At 37.6% G+C, this 20,421-nt stretch overlaps 1 protein-coding gene across 1 annotated transcript in view; it reads left to right on the plus strand.

The window, feature by feature from the left end:
* LOC141265740 (desmoglein-4-like) overlaps nt 1-20,421 on the plus strand; it is a 53,825-nt gene that overhangs the window by 15,703 nt on the left and 17,701 nt on the right. The window contains exons 2-11 of the mRNA XM_073679201.1: nt 7,843-7,878; nt 9,871-10,008; nt 10,447-10,608; nt 11,674-11,818; nt 12,890-13,053; nt 13,462-13,596; nt 17,780-17,965; nt 18,730-19,001; nt 19,409-19,572; nt 19,658-19,867. Coding sequence (XP_073535302.1) covers nt 7,843-7,878; nt 9,871-10,008; nt 10,447-10,608; nt 11,674-11,818; nt 12,890-13,053; nt 13,462-13,596; nt 17,780-17,965; nt 18,730-19,001; nt 19,409-19,572; nt 19,658-19,867 — 1,612 coding nt within the window. The remainder of the gene's footprint in view (nt 1-7,842; nt 7,879-9,870; nt 10,009-10,446; nt 10,609-11,673; nt 11,819-12,889; nt 13,054-13,461; nt 13,597-17,779; nt 17,966-18,729; nt 19,002-19,408; nt 19,573-19,657; nt 19,868-20,421) is intronic.

The raw sequence follows: 20,421 nt of genomic DNA on the forward strand, positions 1-20,421 counted from the left end.
GTCTTCAATAGATTACCAGAGTAGTTGAATTATTAATGGGCTCGTTCATGTTTGAGGTTTCCTTTAATTTACAGATTGTTTAATTGATAGAGTTTTCTAGGTATGAAGTATTATGCATTCTATTAATGAATATGAGAATGTATGCCATACAACATGTTTTGTAAATGCTGTACAAAGAATGACTATAGCTTTATATCAGCCCTAAAAATGGTGTTTACGAGGGAAGTGTTCCCCGTTTCCTCCCTCCCCTATGAACAGTGATTTATGATTGCCTACCGTGTATTGAGTTATGTCTTCCTCTCCTGCTTCCTAAACTCGTCACACACAGCTAAAATCTGTCTTGCTAAAAAAGTGCAACTGTCAGGTCATGGAGGAATGGATCACATTACAGCTACCTATTAAAGTCTGTAGGGAGGGGAGGAAGGGGGAGAAGGGAGACAGACACAGATGAGGCAGCTGCTTTTTAGTAAGTGTTTTATCTCACCCTGATGATGGATTTGCAGCTATACTTACCAGTACTACTGTGTAATGGTCTCCAAGTTCTTACTAATTCTCAGGGTTGGCTGCATAGAGATAGGGAAGCAGGAATCCCTCCTGTCTCTGTTGGAGATAAATAAGATAATCTCCACCCAATAGTTCAGAGACAAATAAAACATAAATCTGGAACCTGCAGAGTGAAAAACAAGAGAAAAATAAAGGATACATGTCATATAATGGCCAGAAGTATTCTTTTTCCTCGTGTACACATGACAGCGTATTCTCAATAGTCACCTGAGATGACAGGTACGCTTTAAAGGGAACCTGTCACCTCCAAAAATTGTTATTTACCTGCAGATATAATGGTATTCTGCAGGTAAATTGCATTAAAATCCTGTCTCGCAGACTTACTGGAAGTGCAGCTACCAAGAAAAAATGAGGTTATATTCTCACTGCAGCCACTCACTTCCAGTCATCAGGGTGGAGCATGGAGGGTTTACAGTCACCGCTACCTACACAGTGAGTAATCACTCCTCTAAATATTGGTTTACAGCCAGCTCCACAGCATGTGTGTGCAGAGCAAGCTGTCAATGTGCAAGTAAGCAATACACACCAAACCGACAGTCCAAATGATGTGAAGGAAAATGTGATGAATTGAAGGATCCCCTACTTCTCAGATGCCCATTGTAGTGGCTTTTGGCAGCTGGCAATTGACAGAGCTCAGCATGGGCACTCTGACCAGTCTGCTGCTACACAATCCTATACACAATATGCTGCAATGCACTTTGTGTTTTGAAATTGTTATATTATAACCACTATTACCTTTTAAACAATTTGTACCTCTTCTATGGGACTGGACCAGACATTAGCCTTCGCTCCCTAAATGCATCAATGAGCCTTGGGAGCATGTGGCCCTGTCTAGATTTCATCAGTTGTCAATCAATGGATCAGTTTTTTTGGTGCTTAACGTGAATACCCATCAAGACCTGACATTTTAGACATGCTCTGATCCAGTCATACGGCCAACACAACATGACCCTTGTCATCAGACTTTCCCAGACTTCCCAAGAACTGACTAATATATCCCTCTTTTTCACTTGTGCTATTTTCAGGAGGAATTCATTGTTATTCACTTCACTTTGTCATTTAATGCATCTCTATTATGACAACTTGCAGCTGCAAATGATTTCATCTTGACTGAAAAAAAAAACAGAAATGTACAAATTTTTGCAAATTTATTAAAAAATAAAAACTGAAATATCACATGGTCATAAGTATTCAGACCCTTTGCTCAGACACTCATATTAAGTCACAAGCTGTCCATTTCCAGGTCTCTCCAGAGATGCTCATTTGGGTTTAGGTCAGGGCTCTGGCTGGGCCAATCAAGAATGGTCACAGAGTTGTTCTGAAGCCACTCCTTTGTTATTTTAGCTGTGTGCTTAGGGTCATTGTCTTGTTGGAAGCTGAACCTTCGGCCAAGTCTGAGGTCCAGAGCACTCTGGAAGAGGTTTTCATCCAGGATATCTCTGTACTTGGCTGCATTCATGTTTCCTTCAATTGCAACCAGTCGTTCTGTCCCTGCAGCTGAAAAACACCCCTATAGCATGATGCTGCCACCACGTTTCACTGTTGGGATTGTATTAGGCAGATGATGAGCAGTGCCTGGTTTTCTCCACACATACCACTTGGAATTATCACCAAAAAGTTCTATCTTCGTCACATCAGACCAGAGAATCTTATTTCTCATAGTCTGGGAGTCCTTCATGTATTTTTAAGCAAACTTTATGCAGGCTTTCATATGTCTTGCACTGAGGAGAGGCTTCTGTCGGGTCACTCTGCCATAAAAGTCCGACCAGTGGAGGGCTGCAGTGATAGTTGACTATGTGGAACTTTCTCCCATCTCCCTACTGCATCTCTGGAGCTCAGCCACAGTGATCTTGGGGTTCTTCTTTACCTCTCTCACCAAGGCTTTTCTCCCACGATTGCTCAGTTTGGCTGGACGGCCAGGTCTAGGAAGACTTCTGGTGGTCCCAAACTTCTTCCATTTAAGGATTATGGAGACCACTGTGCTCTTAGGAACCTTGAGTACTGCAGAAATTCTTTTGTAACCTTGGCCAGATCTGTGACTTGCCACAATTCTGTCTCTGAGCTCCTTGGCCAGTTCCTTTGAGCTCATGATTCTCATTTGGTCTGACATGCATTGTGAGCTGTGAGGTCTTATATAGAAAGGTGTGTGCCTTTCCAAATCAAGTCCTATCAGTTTAATTAAACACAGCTGGACTCCAATGAAGGAGTAGAACATCTCACGGAGGATCACAAGGAAATGGACAGTATGTGACTTAAATATGAGTGTCTGAGCAAAGGGTCTGAATACTTATGACCATGTGATATTTTAGTTTTTTCTTTTTTTTTTTTGCAAAAAATTCTTCAGTTGTTTTTTTTCAGCCAAGATGGGGTGCACAGTGTACATTAATGAGAAAAAAAATGAACTTTTTAGAATTTACCACATGGCTGCAATGAAAGAAAGAGTGAAAAATTTATAGGGGTCTGAATACTTTCCGTACCCACTGTAAATCTATATGTTGAGAACAAATCAGAATGATATTATATGAATGACTGCCCTAGCAGACATACTGGTAGTCCTCCTTCTTGTTGACAAGCAGAAGTATAACTATAAGTATTCATTGTGATGAAGGGAGTGGTGGGTGGAACCTAAACCTTACTCATTATTCATCAGACTCTCTGGTAATTGATCAGTGATGAAAGAACAATGCCAATAAATGGCAGTGTAGCACAAAGTCATGAGAACTTGTTTAAGTTTCAATTACATTGGGAATTTCTTAGCAGTGAAGCCGTTTGGGATTTCTTGTAAATTTTTAAAAGAACATTCATATTTTACATGGGCACTAAAGATGCAAAGATTAGGCTATTAAAAAGCCAATAGATTTACATTTAAAAAATTATAAACTTAGTTGTTGAATTAGTTATTGCTATATTATAGTAATGAGAAGGTTTAGTAATGCCGTGAATGAAAGTCCACCATAAGTGAGAATCTCTTAAAGGTGAAACATTAGATCTATGTTAAATACCTTTTAGTGTTTAAAATGACCTCTGTTTAGGTCGTCATAACAAGCTCTTCTGCCTCATTGAACTTGAAACTAAGTGAGATGATCGGGACAGTAGACCACATGGTAGCACATGAAATCTTTTTCCAGTTTCCTTCGTCAACACTAAGGAGGAATTGTCATGGGGAAGACAAGCACTTAATGAAAGAGCTTCACTGTCAGATTACTTATCATTGGAATAAAATATGAATATATAATACAAAGAGAAACCCATTTCATTAAAGACACTAGATAGAGGTGAAATCTTCATTTAAGCTTATTACTAACCAAACAATCTAGGAAGTATCATATTTTGGTATTAAGATCAATATTCCTTTCTATGATGTGTTGTGTGTAGTTACTATCAAAGGTGTTACTCTTGGGTTTAATTTCTAGCATAAAGGCCCTATACACATTAGACTAATGTCGGCCGAACCCACCAACATCTATGGGTTCAGCCAACAGTTTAATATGTATGGGTTTTCCAGACAACTGATGAGCCTGTCCAATTTTGGATTACCGATCGCATTGTTATCCCAGAGATAAGCCACTGGCAGAGATGTCTGGCAATGGCTTTCTAATAGAGAATACAGGAGCACTCCGTAAATGAGCACTCCTGCGTATGAGTGAGACAGCTGAGAAGCATCGTTCGGCAGACATCCATCTAATGTGTATGGCCAGCTTTAGTGTGGTGGTTAATAATTGACAATCTGGTGACCTGATAAGACTGCAACCAATTCCTGGTGACCCAAGAATGTTCTTTCACTTTCTAGTGAACCAATGATAAGACATTTAACTCTTAGTTACTAAATTTAAAGATTCCTGGTGACCAAGTAACACCATCTGACCCAACGTGATGGAAGGTTCTTTTCTAAATTTCAATATAGTGGATCTGAGAAATACACAAGTGGTTGGCTGTGGACAAATGCCCCTTACAGACCCTATTAATATCTATGTCAGCACTAACTTGAGATGCGTGCTATATTTTAGATACAGTCATAATTATAAGATTATTTTTCCTCCTTTGCAGCTTCTTCCACACCCTCTTCTTTCAAGCAGGCCGTGGTGTAAAACTTTTGACTCACAAATGTACGGCTGGTAAAAATGGGTGGTGTGCGAGATATATGCCTCTGGCATTCACTTAAAGTATGATTCATAATAAAGGGTGTGGATTGCGGTTCTCTGATGAGACCTGTGTTTGTGCCCAACCGAAAGCTTTTTAGCTTGAAGCAATCTCAGCCTTGTTGTTAGTTTCTTATCAAAGTATTTTGTGTCATACACTACATATTTTGAACTTGTTGGCATTATTATATATCTAGCACTTCTGAACAATGCTTTTATAAGAACAATTTCAAGTAACTAGAACACCCAGCTGAGTTATCTTTTTATGAGAAGCCTTTAGACTGACAAATCTGTTTGTATCCACTTTCTATTGTGACTAGAGACAAAACACACAAAAAATAATTTATGTATTAGATCTTTGGAGCCCTGTGGATACTTTAAAATAGAAAACCCATATATACAGCACTGTATCTGGCTACACATAATCAAACCAATCGGTGTCTTGTTGTGACATTGACAAATGGTCCAATAAGTTGAGATCTGTTCATTCAGCACCATTGACCTTTTGTGTTGGACTTGTTTGAAGTCAAATTATTCCATCCAAATAATGGCACTTCTTAAGAGGCTGATCTTGGAGTTTTAAAATGGAATCTTATGTTTTTGCTACCCATTTGAGAGCAGCATGATATAGGGGCAGAGACCCTGATTACAGGGATGTATCACTTACTAGGCTGCTAGCTGTTATTTTGATAACATCACTGTTTTCTCTGCTGCAGATCTAGCAGTTCTCTGAATGCTGAGCTCTGTATAACCCCGCCCACACCCCTGATTGACAGCTTTCTACCCATGTACAGCACACACAGAAAGCTGCCAATCAGTGGTGGCAGTGGGGTTATACAGAGCTCATGAATATGCTTGACTACCTGGAAGCAGGTTTACATGTCCTACAGTGATAATCTTCTGCTGATAAAACAGTGATTCAAAACTACACTAAGCAGCTCAGAAAGTACTGTCCAACATCACACAAAATAAGAGTACAGGCACTTTCTGCTTTTTTTTTTCAGTCTGTGCATATCTTTTATGATGTGCTTATTTATGATAGTTATCTATGACACAATACAGGAAATCATAATTAGATACTGGAGAGGAGGAGCACAGTGAGAGGAAGGCAGTGGGAGACAAGAGAGAAGTTTGGAAAAATGAAAGATCTTTATTAAAGTTAAATAAGGCTATCATTACATCTGGTTGTTTTATCCGACCAATGACACACCCTTATCATCTGAAAAGAAGTCTGAAGTGTATTGTTTTTTTTCCAATCAACAGTTGGACTAAAGATCTTTAAGTCTTATGAATGATCAATCATCCATAAATGATCTTTCCTTAAATGAATGTTCCTAGAAAATTTTTCCTACTTCGCTTGTTGTAATTCAAAGCGTATTGCCAGGTGAAAAGACTGTGATGTAGTGGCCGATATCAACTAAAATGTATATTTCTGTGCCAAAGAAACAATGGATCATCATTCATTTGTTCTACCATCACACTACTACTATGTAGCCACAGTATATAACACGATTGCTTCCTTTTTTGAAAGAACTATATTTACTGCTTTTTCTTCATTGTTATGGAGAGATCAATAATAGGTTTTTTTGGATACAGTATGGCCAGTGTCGAATCACTGCAGCTAGGAGAATGATCCCTGATTAGAGCAGTTCTGAGAAAAAAATAGATTATTAACTTATATATGTGCTGAATGTATACAGAGTCTGTGAGCAGCTGTGAACTGCTTACATCTGTGTCTTTACATTGTATATACTTCGCACTGCTGGACACAAACCAAAAAGGACCCCTGTGCAAGAGCAAAATAGGCCCTTTGCAGCCCAACAGCTCATCATAATCTACAATTTCACCAGCTTCTGAAGTGGAAATGGGCCCTCTTACCCCTTGGGCCCCTGTGCAGCTGCACAGGTTGACCCATTGACATATCCATCCTTGATATTTTACATATACTTAGCAATTTTATATTATGTTATTTTCTATTGAAGCAGAATTAACATGATATCTCTTAAATCCTGGCAGATTTCCAGATATTTGATTCTCTATAAACATTAAACAATGCAGCATTTAGTAAAGTGAGCAAAAGATACCGTATATTATGTCCGTTGACTAACCTGCCCAATTCTACAGGTGTCTGTCTTCATGTATAAAGATGGCTTCACTCACCACTAGCCAAAATTTGGGGATAAAGAGATCAGAAAATGTAGACTGTTTATCAGTTTGTGTAATATTTAAGTAAAGGATGAAGAAATCTTTTAGACAAAGAAACAATTAACAAAAAGGGAAGCCATTTGTAGAGACTCAAAATGCCCTTATTATTATAATAGTACTTTCTTTTGGATTGAGTTATAACTCTTGTGTTTAAGAACACCTTAATAAAGCAAAAAATATTGAAACCTATTTTAAGAGTTCTCCAGATTTAGAAAACATGGCTGATTTCTTCCAAAAAAAACAAACTTACCTCAAGTCTACAAGTTGTGTGTGCTCTTGCAGTTCACCCCAGCCACTTCAGAGAAGCGGAGTTGCAATACCAGACACTATGCATAAACAGGGGTAGATGCCACCAAGTTTTTCAATAATCCTGGAAATTTCTTTATTAATTTTATTTTCCAGGGGTGATCTCAGTTGTTTAGTTGTGATCCTAGCATTCCTGCAACCATAGAAACATATATATTCAGTCAATCAGTCGTCTATGACTGAACCTCCATTTACAGTCCAATTTCCACACAGATGACCAATATCAGTCTAAATTGTTCTGTCTAATCAACCTTTTGATCAAATTAAAATCTGTATTTTTGCCCCAGAACGCTGATCTGACCTGTCTAAAAGATCTGCAATAAACTTCACAAATTCTGAAGAAACCTCTTTTAGAAACAAAGTGTAACATCACTTAACCATCCTCTCTACAGTGTCAGCAAAACTATATATGTATAATGTCCATCATCAAATTCTTTTAATGAACCCCCTGCCCTTTAACCACCCTATATTACATGTTAGAATTGGCATCCTATGTTTCCATGGTATATACAGTATGTATGGTCTCTTTCTTTAGGTAAACTAAAGCTAAAATTAGAGGTGCATTCTAGCATAATCAGAAGTCATGCAAACACTCAATTCCTGTAATAACCAGCGTTTTTTTTTCTAGATATGTTCACAATGCAGCTGTCACTGGAGTGTCCAGGTAACATCTTTTATTTCATCTATTATTGTAAAACTTTTGCATTTTTTTTAACTTAATTAAAAGTTAAAAACATTGTACTTATCTACCCTGATCACATTGAATCAGGACAGAAATACTTTTCATCTGACAGCCATCAAATGTGTATGGAGCCTTTACTCCTTTGGCAGTGGCTTATCGAGCTACCGACCAAAAGGATCATGCATTTAAGTTTAACCTATCCAATCTTTATCGGTCAGTAGAATGTTGGAGGCCCGAAACATTACATTGTCGTCCTTCTTTATTCTTTAATGTGTATGTAGGCCTTAAAGGGTAGCTGCCATTTTAGGTTTATTATTTACATCAGTAACATAAGTAAAGAGACTTTGTAAAATATCTTATTAGAAAGGTTGTCCATTACTACAGAACCCCTTCTTAAATGCTAAAGTGTCCTAGATAAAATTACAAAAGAGCATCCTCACCTCCCAGACCAGCACCGCTCTAGCAATGTCGTGCTGTGTCTCTCAGTGTTCATTATGTCACGTGAATGTTGCAGCCAATCAACAGCTGGTGACCGTCTGCAGCCTTCAGAGTTCTGTCAGAAGGAATTGTTCTGTTTGATGGAACTTTGTAGTCAGAAACTGATCGGCTGATAGACTAAAGTGCTCATGCGACATAACAGTGTGACTTGACTGGCGAGAGACACGGCATCGTTATTGATGGAACAAGGTCGGTTAGGGAGAGGCGTATGCGTTTTTAATTTTCTTTCTGGGGCATTTTAACATTTGAGAAGGGATTGTCCAATAATGGACCACTCATTTAAGGAAAAATTCCTCTTTCCTCACTTATCACACTCCACTGAATTCACTGATCAACCTGAATGTAGATTTTCATTTCACTGAGAGATCAGATTACTGTTGTTGCCTATAATAGTCTACAGAGAGGGAAAGGGGGAGAAAGAGACAGAGGCAAGGTGACACAGAGAGAAAAATCATGCATGACAGTTTATCCTAAAAAGTCGCAGGCTTTATGTCAGTATGAGTATATGGTCTCAGTCTCTAGATGTAAACAAGACTGTTTACATCCACTGATAACAAGCAAAGATCTTGAAACTAGTCAGGAATTAAAACCCAAAGGAATTTAGAAAATTACAAATTTACAGTTTTTAATCTTCATTTATATAACAAAAACAAATCCTGTATTATGTACGGTTGAAAAGGTGGAATAAAGACATTACTTCTCTTATCCAAGGGGGACAGAAATACATTTTATAAGTAAAAAAACAAAGTGATTGCTGACAGAGAGTGATAGGCTGTCTATCACTATTCTTAAACATATAAATTGTTGGCAAATTCCCTTAAATTTGATGAGATATTCTTTCAATATCTATTTGCGGGTGTCAAAATAAAATCAACAAACTGATAACCAATATTATCAAAAAACATTGTTTGTCCATTGTGTGCCTACTACAAAAAGAATGAGCATACCATCACATAGGTGCAAATACATCTAAAGTGGCTTATTTTAAATATTATCAAATTATCATTTATTTGCTTGTAAAACGTATGTGAAGTTATTAAAACTTCTCATATGTCAAAGTGACATATCACAAGTTTTGATTTGTGGAGGTCTTAGAGCTTAAATTCCTATTGATCTCTAAAATGAAGAAATCACGAGCCAATGCGCCTCTCACTCCACTCTCCAAGGAGAGATGGACTGAGGCAAACAAAAAACATGGGCGAAGCACTTAGCTTCATGCTTTTGCCCCTTTATTTTAGCAATTGGTGAATGTCAAAGCACCATAACCCCCCACCGATCACAACTTCCGACATTTCACTATGCCAGTTACAGTTTAAAGCTTTTCGCAAGTCTACAAAAATTATACGGTGTACTCCCTGTCAAAGATAGACGTCTATTCATGAGATTTGTGAGTTCTTCCAATATTAATTCCAAAGAACTATACGTTTCTATAATTCAATGCTTTTCTTCTATAAAAGGTATATCTTTTTACTGCAGGCAAATAAACAAAAATATGAAGACAGTCAAATATCAGATAGAAACATCTATTTAAAACGACAGAAGCGTGAATGGGTTGTGCCCCCAGCGAATATGCAAGAAGAAGAGGACAACAGATACAGAAATCCTATAGCAAAGGTAACAAACTCTACTGAGTATAATAATCAATTTATAAATATTCACAGCAGAAATGTTAGATTTTATACATTATTATATTTTATACAAGTAGTTTGGAGAATCCCTAATACAGAATAGTAGGATGTTAGATACAATCAAGCAGAATATGGACGATTTCCAGGCAGCATGTCTCTCAGATGCAATGAAGCCAAAAAATTGTTTTTCACTATTTCTATGGCTCATGACGCTAATCTTATGCAAAAATTCCACTTGCATTTTCACAATGATGTGCACACTCGTACATAGTAGCATCCTAATATAGCATCATATAGTGGTTTGTTTTAGAAAGTCGCTAAAATGGATCATCCCTGGCTTCATAACTGAAGCAAAATCTTCTTTTTACCCTGCAAAGTGGTTGTTTTCCAAATGTATAAAAAAGTATAATCTTTTTCTTGACAGGTCCATTCTGACAGCGAGGTGAAAAAAGGTACTATACGCTATAGAATGTCTGGACAAGGTGTTGATCAGCCTCCCTTTGGGCTTTTTGTACTAGACCCTCGAACGGGACACTTGAACGTGACTGGAGTTATTGTGGATCGTGAACAAATATCAATGTTACATGTAAGTTGGCTTGACTTAGTATACATGCAAGGACATGAGTATAACCGGTGTACGGTATATAGGATTTAGGTCAATATTCACAGAAAAACTATACCAATAAAAACATTATTTATTAGATATGCCTTAAAAAAATGAATGCTCTAAATATACAACAAAATGCTCCTAATTGATACCCTACCTGTCCGAGGAGGTTTGCACCCTGGGTAACGCAAATGGCGCCCCCACTCAATTATGTAATTATGTAATCAATAATGGGCCCAATTAGTTCTGATCTAAGGGAAACAAGTTGAACAACCATGCCATCAGACCTATTCAGTCTAAGTCATGGAGGCAAAAAAAATTTATAAAAATTTAAAATTATTCAAAGATCGCATTTAAACACAGATGTATAACCACATATGTAATTTGTTAACCTTATCATAGGCAGATGTATATTTGTTTTGAGCAAATCCTAAGAATGAAAAAAGATATCATGTAGGGCATAAAAATAGCCTCAATTACATGGCACCCCAATTGGTGCTTAACAGAAAGTAAAGCCCAATCACTCAACAAATCACTCAAACCATTTCCCCTCCAACATCAGATTCTTACTGAGTGAATCCATGAACAGATCTCCTAAAAATAGATGTAAATACGTAAAATAAAGTACTTATCGTAACTTGTTCCAACCGATATAGGTACAGCGGAGTGTGGTGTTCCCATGGATGTACATATCAAAGATATCCTCCAGAGTAGAATGGCCTGACATTGTCAAACGTTTACTCGTAGTTTTCCATTAGGGCTCACTATCCAGCCACTAGGAGCATTTTGTTGTAGATTTTAAGTGTTAATTCTTTTTAATATCTGATGTTTTTAATGGTATAGTTTTAACTTGACATGGTAATTTATATATTTTAATACCAATTGGAAACTTGTGTCTTTTTTCCTATATCAGATGTTGGTGATTAAACATCTTATTCCATAGATTTTTATTCTTTACATTTCAACATCTGAAAACCATATGTTATAACTTTCTCATTCATCACCATTAATACATTTATTTTATTGTGTTAATGCTTATTCTAGCTTACAGTCCACGCAATCTTAATTTCTGGAGAGGAGGTAGAGAAGCCACTACAGCTACGTGTGAGGGTTCTGGACATCAATGATAATCCACCAATATTCGGCCAAATTGTTTTTGCAGGCTCTGTAGAAGAAAATAGCAAAGCAAGTAAGTAACAGACATTCTAAAATAATTGACCATAAAGAGGACCTTTCAACCAGTTTTAACATGTTAAACTGACCACATCATTGACTCATGGCTGAATCAAATGTTGTTTTTATTTTATAATTTCACATCTCTATTGTGGAGATATTAGCTTGTAAAGCTTAGGTTATAATTTATAATAAGCTCAACTGGGTATTACTAGAGATTCTTCTCTGTAGGCATATACTTTTTCCCCTGCATGACTTTGACCAATCATGTATGGAAAAAAAGAATACACTCCCAGAAGGGCAGAAGAACATGCTTTCTCCTGTGAGATGAAATTGCCCGCCGTGCTCTCTACAGCTACCATGTAGAGCAGGTGAAAGCTGGCTGTCATTACAAACACCTCCGGCTTTCATCTCATCCATTTTGGTGTGGGGGGAGGGGGAAGTACACTAGACATGAGTGTCATTACAAACATTTCCAGCTACATCTTAAGGTTTTCTATCAAAAAATGTTCTCTAGTAATATCACATAAAGGTAAGTAGTTTTCACTTTTTATTAATAGTATATAATCAAAAAGCACTCACTAGGCTTTCATTTCTCCCGGGCAACAACTAGAAGTGACACAAATTATTTCAAAACATATATATATTTTTGATTCAATAAAATTTGTATTAAAAATCAATTAAAACAGAAAAAGATGCGGAAATGGAAGAGCTGGAGCCACATAGATAGTATAATAGCGACATTCGTAAGACAAGCCAATTTTTTTGGTCTACTTGTCCATCATTTTGAGCTTATTACAGGAAATGTGAATGCATGATATCATTCACTGAATGCAGGAAAACAGAAACAATACATACAATTTTTCAAGGCACAAATCCCAAGAAGATTGACATCATACAAATTTCATTTCACCCATACTAAGCATACTTCAAAATCACTTATTGATCATTATTTGTAAACATTCTTAATTTGGGTGATACATAATATAAAAAATGTTGCCTAATGTCATACTAGATATTTCAATCAGTCTTCAAAGAGAAATGAAGCTCATACATTCATCTTGATTTCTACATTTGTGTATTTTAGATACTCCAGTGATGAAAATCTTTGCCACTGATGCAGATGAACCAAATACCATCAATTCTCAAATTGCTTACAGAATAATATCACAGAATCCTAGTGAGTCTTCCATGTTTATTATGAATCAATATACTGGCCAAGTCTTCACCATGGCTAATCTGGACAGAGAGGTATGTTTTAGAATTCTTAGATGTTAAAGGACATTAACATTAAAAATAAAGGTTATAATTAAACAGGAGATACCCCTGCATCCAAAGGTCTTTTCATCAAGGTGATTTTCTGCATGATCCTGTAACAACTGAAAGATTATGAGGAGGAGGAGACACATATATAGATTCTAAAAATTTACTTTTAATAATTCTTTATTTCAAATTGAAACATTTAGGATGAACCAAGAGGTGGTGATTATTGCTGGGATATTGTTACATTTTTGGTGCATTTGCGCTATTTAATGTTCCTGACTCAACTCAATATAAATACCCTAATGCTTTCTACAAGGAAGTACCGTACATGAATATCTGCAAGGTTACGTATATTATTATGAGTAGGACTTATTCAGATTTTATTTTGTATTTTAGTTGGTAAGTGGCTATAGTCTTGTAATTGGCGCATCAGACTTGAATGGAGGTCCTGGAGCACTGTCTGGACAATGTGGTGCGGACATCAAAGTTCTAGATGTGAATGACAACTTCCCTATGCTTGAGCAAGATTCAGTGAGTACACAGCGCTATTTTATTAATGTAACATGTAAATACCGTGTTAAAATTAGAAGGCAATATAATAAACACTAAGAAAATAAAATCATCATCGATACTTTCAAAGAGCCTATTAAAATTGTATTAAATTTCAATTTACATACAGTGGTGGCCAAAAGTATTGGCACCCCTGCAATTCTATCAGATAATACTCAGTTTCTTCCTGAAAATGATTGCAATCACAAATTCTTTGGTATTATTCTCTTCATTTAATTTGTCTTCAATGAAAAAAACACAAAAAGAATTGTCCTAAAGCCAAATTGGATATAATTCCACACCAAACCTAAAAAAGGGGGTGGACAAAAGTATTGGCACCGTCTGAAAAATCATGTGATGCTTCTCTAATTCGTGTAATTAACAGCACCTGTAACTTACCTGTGGCACCTAACAGGTGTTGGCAATAACTAAATCACACTTGCAGCCAGTTAACATGGATTAAAGTTGACTCAACCTCTGTCCTGTGTCCTTGTGTGTACCACATTGAGCATGGAGAAAAGAAAGAAGACCAAAGAACTGTCTGAGGACTTGAGAAATCAAATTGTGGGGAAGCATGAGCAATCTCAAGGCTACAAGTCCATTTCCAAAGACCTGAATGCTCCTGTGTCTTCCGTGCGCAGTGTCATCAAGAAGTTTAAAGCCCATGGCACTGTGGCTAACCTCCCTAGATGTGGACGGAAAAGAAAAATTGACGAGAGATTTCAACGCAAGATTGTGCGGATGGTGGATAAAGAACCTCGACTAACATCCAAACAAGTTCAAGCTGCCCTGCAGTCCGAGGGTACAACAGTGTCAACCCGTACTATCCGTCGGCGTCTGAATAAAAAGAGACTGTATGGTAGGATACCCAGGAAGACCCCACTTCTTACCCCGAGACATAAAAAAGCCAGGCTGGAGTTTGCCAAAACTTACCTGAGAAAGCCTAAAACATTTTGGAAGAATATTCTCTGGTCAGATGAGACAAAAGTAGAGCTTTTTGGGAAAAAGCATCAACATAGAGTGTACAGGAAAAAAAAAGAGGCATTCAAAGAAAAGAACACGGTCCCTACAGTCAAGCATGGCGGAGGTTCCCTGATGTTTTGGGGTTGCTTTGCTGCTTTGCTGCCTCTGGCACTGGACTGCTTGACCGTGTGCATGGCATTATGAAGTCTGAAGACTACCAACAAATTTTGCAGCATAATGTAGGGCCCAGTGTGAGAAAGCTGGGTCTCCCTCAGAGGTCATGGGTCTTCCAGCAGGACAATGACCCAAAACACACTTCCAAAAGCACTATAAAATGGTTTGAGAGAAAGCACTGGAGACTTCTAAGGTGGCCAGCAATGAGTCCAGACCTGAATCCCATAGAACGCCTGTGGAGAGATCTCAAAATGGCAGTTTCGAGAAGGCACCCTTCAAATATCAGGGACCTGGAGCAGTTTGCCAAAGAAGAATGGTCTACAATTCCAGCAGAGCATTGTAAGAAACTCATTCATGGTTACCGGAAACAGTTGTTCGCAGTTATTTTGGCTAAAGGTTGTGCAACCAAGTATTAGGCTGAGGGTGCCAATACTTTTGTCCGGCCCTTTTTTCGAGTTTTGTGTGAAATGATCAATGATTTGATTTTTGCTTCATTCTCTTTTGTGTTCTTTCCTTGCAAGCAAATTAAATGAAGAGAATAATACCAAAGAATTTGTGATTGCAATCATTTTCAGGAAGAAACTGAGTATTATCTGACAGAATTGCAGGGGTGCCAATACTTTTGGCCAGCACTGTATGTACATTAATTCAGAATTACTGTATCCCAAGATACACTTCCCATGTGTTGTATTTCTTTGTGATTTCTTATACCCTGAATCATTTTGTGATGCAGCTCGAAAGTAGATTAAAGGGTTGTCTCTAAAAAAATTACATGCGTAAAAAAAAAAAATCAGTACATCTTCAAGCTATTGCATCTCCAGTGTCCTAGAACATCTTTGTTTACTGGTCCTGCAAATATGACGTGGCGTACATGTAGGTGACTCCTGCAACCAATCACTGGTCTCAGCGGTTTTGTGTCATACATTCAAGAATCACTGCTGAGGCCAGGATAGAAAACATGCAAGACACCAGAGTTCCAGATAAGATGCTGAGATAATTTATCTCATATTAACCCATTATCTCCAAATATTGTGGAGGGTTGGTGGGGGTAGCGATGGATGCCAAATGGAGGCCTTCACACAGTTCCATTAATGGAAAAATAAAAAACTTATGGGTCTTTTAAAATGGTGGCACAATCCAATTTTCTACTTTGAAAGGATGAGAATTTTTTAAAAGACTATAAAGAATAAAAAACTATATTACTATGGTATCATATTTATATTGACCTGGAGACTCATGTTCCAATGTCATTTTTACTGCTCAATGAGCACCAAACACCCCCAGTTGTGGTGTGCAAATGGCCTGCTGAAGGTTCCGTGCACCGTTATTTCTGTGCTCCTGTGGCGGGGCTTCATAGGAGATTGGTACTCTAGAATATAGTGAATTTAGCAAAGTATTGCAATATTTTGTAAGTTTTCTAATCCCCATAGAGGGAACTAAAAAAATAAAGTAAAAAGTGCTTCCCTTATCCCACTTAAAGGGAATCTGTCACCCCCCTGGGAGATATCAGACCGCTACTATCGGCATACAGGTTATAGAAAAGTAAATCTATACATACCTCTTTGTCCCATGGTAGAGGTCTGATTGCAGAGAAATGTAGTTTTATCTTTTTGGTTTTCAACAGGCTTGGTGTCCGGGGGACGCCAAGCAATGCCAGTCTATCTGATTATTATTCCCCTAAATCGCCGCCTATCAGCCTAGTTACCATTTTCGCTCCCTCCCCCACACGTCACAGGGCGCTGTGACATATGCTTTCATTCCTCACCTCCCGGCACCGCGCTTTGTTTCCTCCTGACCGGGTTTGTATGAGCACAGTGCCGCAGTGCTCTATTGCGAAGGCGCCCGGGAGTCACTGTGACTTCTGCTCCAGTGACTCCCGGCGCATAACAAGAAGGTTTTCTGGGGCATTGTGCTCATACAAACCCGGCCGGGAGGAAACAAAGCGCGGTCTATAAGAGCCACGCTTTGCACATGTGCCGGGAGGTGAGGAAGGAAAGCGCACGTCACAGCGCACGTCACAGGAGGGAGGGAAAATGGTAACTAGGCTGATAGGCGGTGATTTAGGGGAATAATAATCAGATAGGCGGGCATTGCTTGGTGTCCCCCGGGCACCAAACCTGTTGAAAACCAGAAAGATAAAACTACATTTCTCTGCAATCATACCTCTAACATGGGCCATACAGGTATGTATATATTTACTTTTCTATAACCTGTATGCCCATAGTAGAGGTCTGATATCTCCCAGGGGGTGACAGATTCTCTTTAAAATAAATAATTACAAAAAAAGCCTTCACTCAGGTCCATCAACACAAAAATAAAAAAGTTGCAAGACTTAGGAAATGGTGACATATACAAACTTTTTTCTTTTTTTTTTTTTTACAAATTTCAGAATTGTTTAACCACTAAATAAAAATTAAACACAAGCTGACCTGAATAATCATATTGCCAGGTCATTTTTACGATAGATAGATAGATAGATAGATAGATAGATAGATAGATAGATAGATAGATAGATAGATGGATAGTAGCCTAAAATATAAAAGAAAATTGTAGTTTTCATAAGTTATAAATTATTTACTGCTAATGGTGTACTCACCTTATGGCTGGAGCTATGAGGTCCTTGCTTGGAGAATGGGAGCCCAGTCCTGGGTGATCTTATTCCCTTAGCTACTAGGTGGCAAGAAGCTGTGCAGGACTCACCTACCCTAAGAGAACTGCATTGCTAGCTAACAACATGGTTAGAGATGGGACTGAGGTTTATGAAAAAGCAATGGGAAGGATAAAGAAAAAATAAATATTAAACCAACCAGAACAAAGAATCAAAACAGAGGACCTGTTGTGGTTTTGGAAACAGGAGCTAGCGCGAACAATATTAAGGTGATTAATGGAAAAAAATACACCATGGAAAAATTCTGGAGAAGCGTTTCTGCTGTGTGTCCTTCGATAAGAGACCAATACATAAATATATTATGGAAATCAGATTTATACTGTATTCATTGAACATTTCTTTTTGCTTTTTATTTTTCAGTACTCAGTTCAAATCAAGGAAAATTTTCTAGGCTTTTCAGACCTAAGGATGACAGTTTTGGATTTGGATGAAATGTTTTCTGATAACTGGATAGCAGTGTTTGAAATAATATCAGGCAATGAAGGAGGATGGTTCACTATTGAAACAGATGCTCAGACAAACGAAGGTGTCTTAAAAGTAGTCAAGGTAAATGTTTTGCAGATATATATAAAGTGATATAATTTTTTTTTGCATAGGTTAGGGACACATCAGGTGACATCACTATAGGCATTAAAGTATAACTATGAGCTTCATCATAGTCACATGTTAAAAAACTCTTTGAAGATGCGACCAAAGCAGTGCCCGGTTCATAAAAGTTTTCATGCCGAAAATCACGAGTAAAAGTTTGGATAAGTCACAAAAACTAGGTGCATCTCAGAATTGGAAGGAAACCGTAGGTGGAGATAGTACCTGCTCATATGGCAGTGTAGCGGCAGCACAGTTATTGTAGTGTAGGTCGGAAGTTTTTCTGAAGACGTTGGTTTTCAGGTTGCTTTGAAGTTAGGGAAAAGTTCAACTGGCTAGGTTAGAGAGTCGCAGCATCGGGGATGAACACAAGACTAAAGTGTGACAGGAGGAACAAAAACAAGGTTTTCTGGGGAGCGGGGAATTTGTGATGTATGATTGTATATGTTTACATAGATTAGTATATTTAAATAAAATACTGTTATCAGTAAGGGGCAGACTTGACCTCTAGATCTCTCTCCTTTCTCATATCTAAAATAGAAATATTAGCCTCTCTTGACACTAAATAACAACAATTATAAGTACCTGTGGTGCAGATGACACAAATTGATTTTCATTCTAGAATTTAAACACTTTGTACTTAAAATAGTAATACAAATATGTCATACATAGATGATATTTCGCAATTTTTCTTATTCTAGATTTTTTTTCTTTTGTATCTGCAGGCATTGGATTATGAAGCAATGCAGTCCGCCAGTCTAGCTATCCTAGTAACCAACCGGGCAGCTTTCCACTATTCAGTCATGTCTCAATACCAAGCAAAAGTTTCTAGCATAAATGTTCAAGTACAAAATGTGGCAGAAGGACCTGCCTTTGTTCCCGCCAACCGTTTTGTAGCGATTCCAGCAGGATTATCAAAAGAAGCTTTATTACAATATGTATTGGCCAAAATGGTAGCTATTGATTTAGACACTGGAGGACCAGCCACAAATGTTGTGTAAGTTACAATTTTCATTATAAGTATTAAAAGGATTTGCCACTTCATGTTTATTATGACAAATGTGTTGGGGACATTATTTTGCTTACGACTTCTTATCCTCTACATCTTAGTACAGTGTTCCTCACAGACTGTGCAGCTCTCCTGTCCACAACATGCAGTTGAAGTAACACAAAATCACATCCCCAACACCTTTATAATCTTATTATAAATTGGCAGGTATTGGAATAGGCAAATATTATTTTAGAACATTCTAAGGGAATGTAGAAGGTCACTTGCTTGGGACCTCTCAGAGAGTGGCTACAAAGAGAAGCTATCTCTTTGGAGAATTCAATTTACTGTGGACAGTTCCTTTAAATTTTACAAGTTTACTCTGTAGAATTGTTAATACTGTTCAATCTCAATAGGTATTCATTGGACAAAGAATCCAGCAAATGGTTTATAATAGATTCCACAACTGGGGAGATCAAGATGACTTATCAAATGATTGAAACTATTGCAAAGGATAACAATGGAAACAATGGAAGTAATAGTCCAAACTACACTGCTACAATCTTTGCTGAAAACACTAGTAAGGCTATATCCACTTCGTATTACTATCCTTGGTATTTGTAAAAGAATATGTCATCACTTGTTTTCCTTTTCTTTTTGTGCAGACGATCCTAACTTAGTATCAACCGGTACTGTTGCAATAGGAATGAATACAGCAAACCCAACTCAAGCTTGTCCTGTGGTTACACAAGAACCCCGGGTGGCATGTTTGGATAGGAAGGAAGTTGTTATCAGGGCAGTACAAGACCCACTGAATGCCCCTTTAAGGATAACTGTTGGGCAAAATTCTGACTGGAATGTCCTACCACTTAACGGTAACTATTAGACAAGTATCACAAGTTATAAAATGTAAAAAGGCTACATCTTGTCTTCTCTATATTCTTCATAATCTTGCTAGATACTGATTTTAGATGTCATCCTCTGTATTTTATATTACATTGTTAAAGGGAACCCGTCTTCTCATTCATTCTGCCGGAACAATGGGCAGCATGGATCAGAAACTGGGTCCATTATTGCAGTTGTTTATTTTTTACTCTGAAATGCTATGTGTGTGCCTCGGAGTAGTCATCCGAGACGCATAGTCTCTGACTGGCTTTTTAAAGTATGTTTTGTTGTAAATGCAGCATTTCAGGGAAATATACAAGACTGCAATAAAAGAGCTGGTGTCTGATTCATGCTGCCCATTGTACTGGTAGACAGGGTCCCTTAAAAAATATTTTTGAAGTTAGGAAGATATGTGAAAAATAGAAAGATAAATACATAGATAGATATGTCAACTGTTATATATTTGTATATTTATTATATAATTAAGGGGTTTATCCAGGACTTTTTTTTTACTATAGGCCTAAAAACTAACAGGCAGGTATTT

This window comes from Phyllobates terribilis, unplaced genomic scaffold (genome assembly GCF_046119375.1).
Source record: "Phyllobates terribilis strain yellow unplaced genomic scaffold, ASM4611937v1 Scaffold_4__5_contigs__length_816908805, whole genome shotgun sequence".
Classification (NCBI taxonomy): Eukaryota; Metazoa; Chordata; class Amphibia; order Anura; family Dendrobatidae; genus Phyllobates; species Phyllobates terribilis.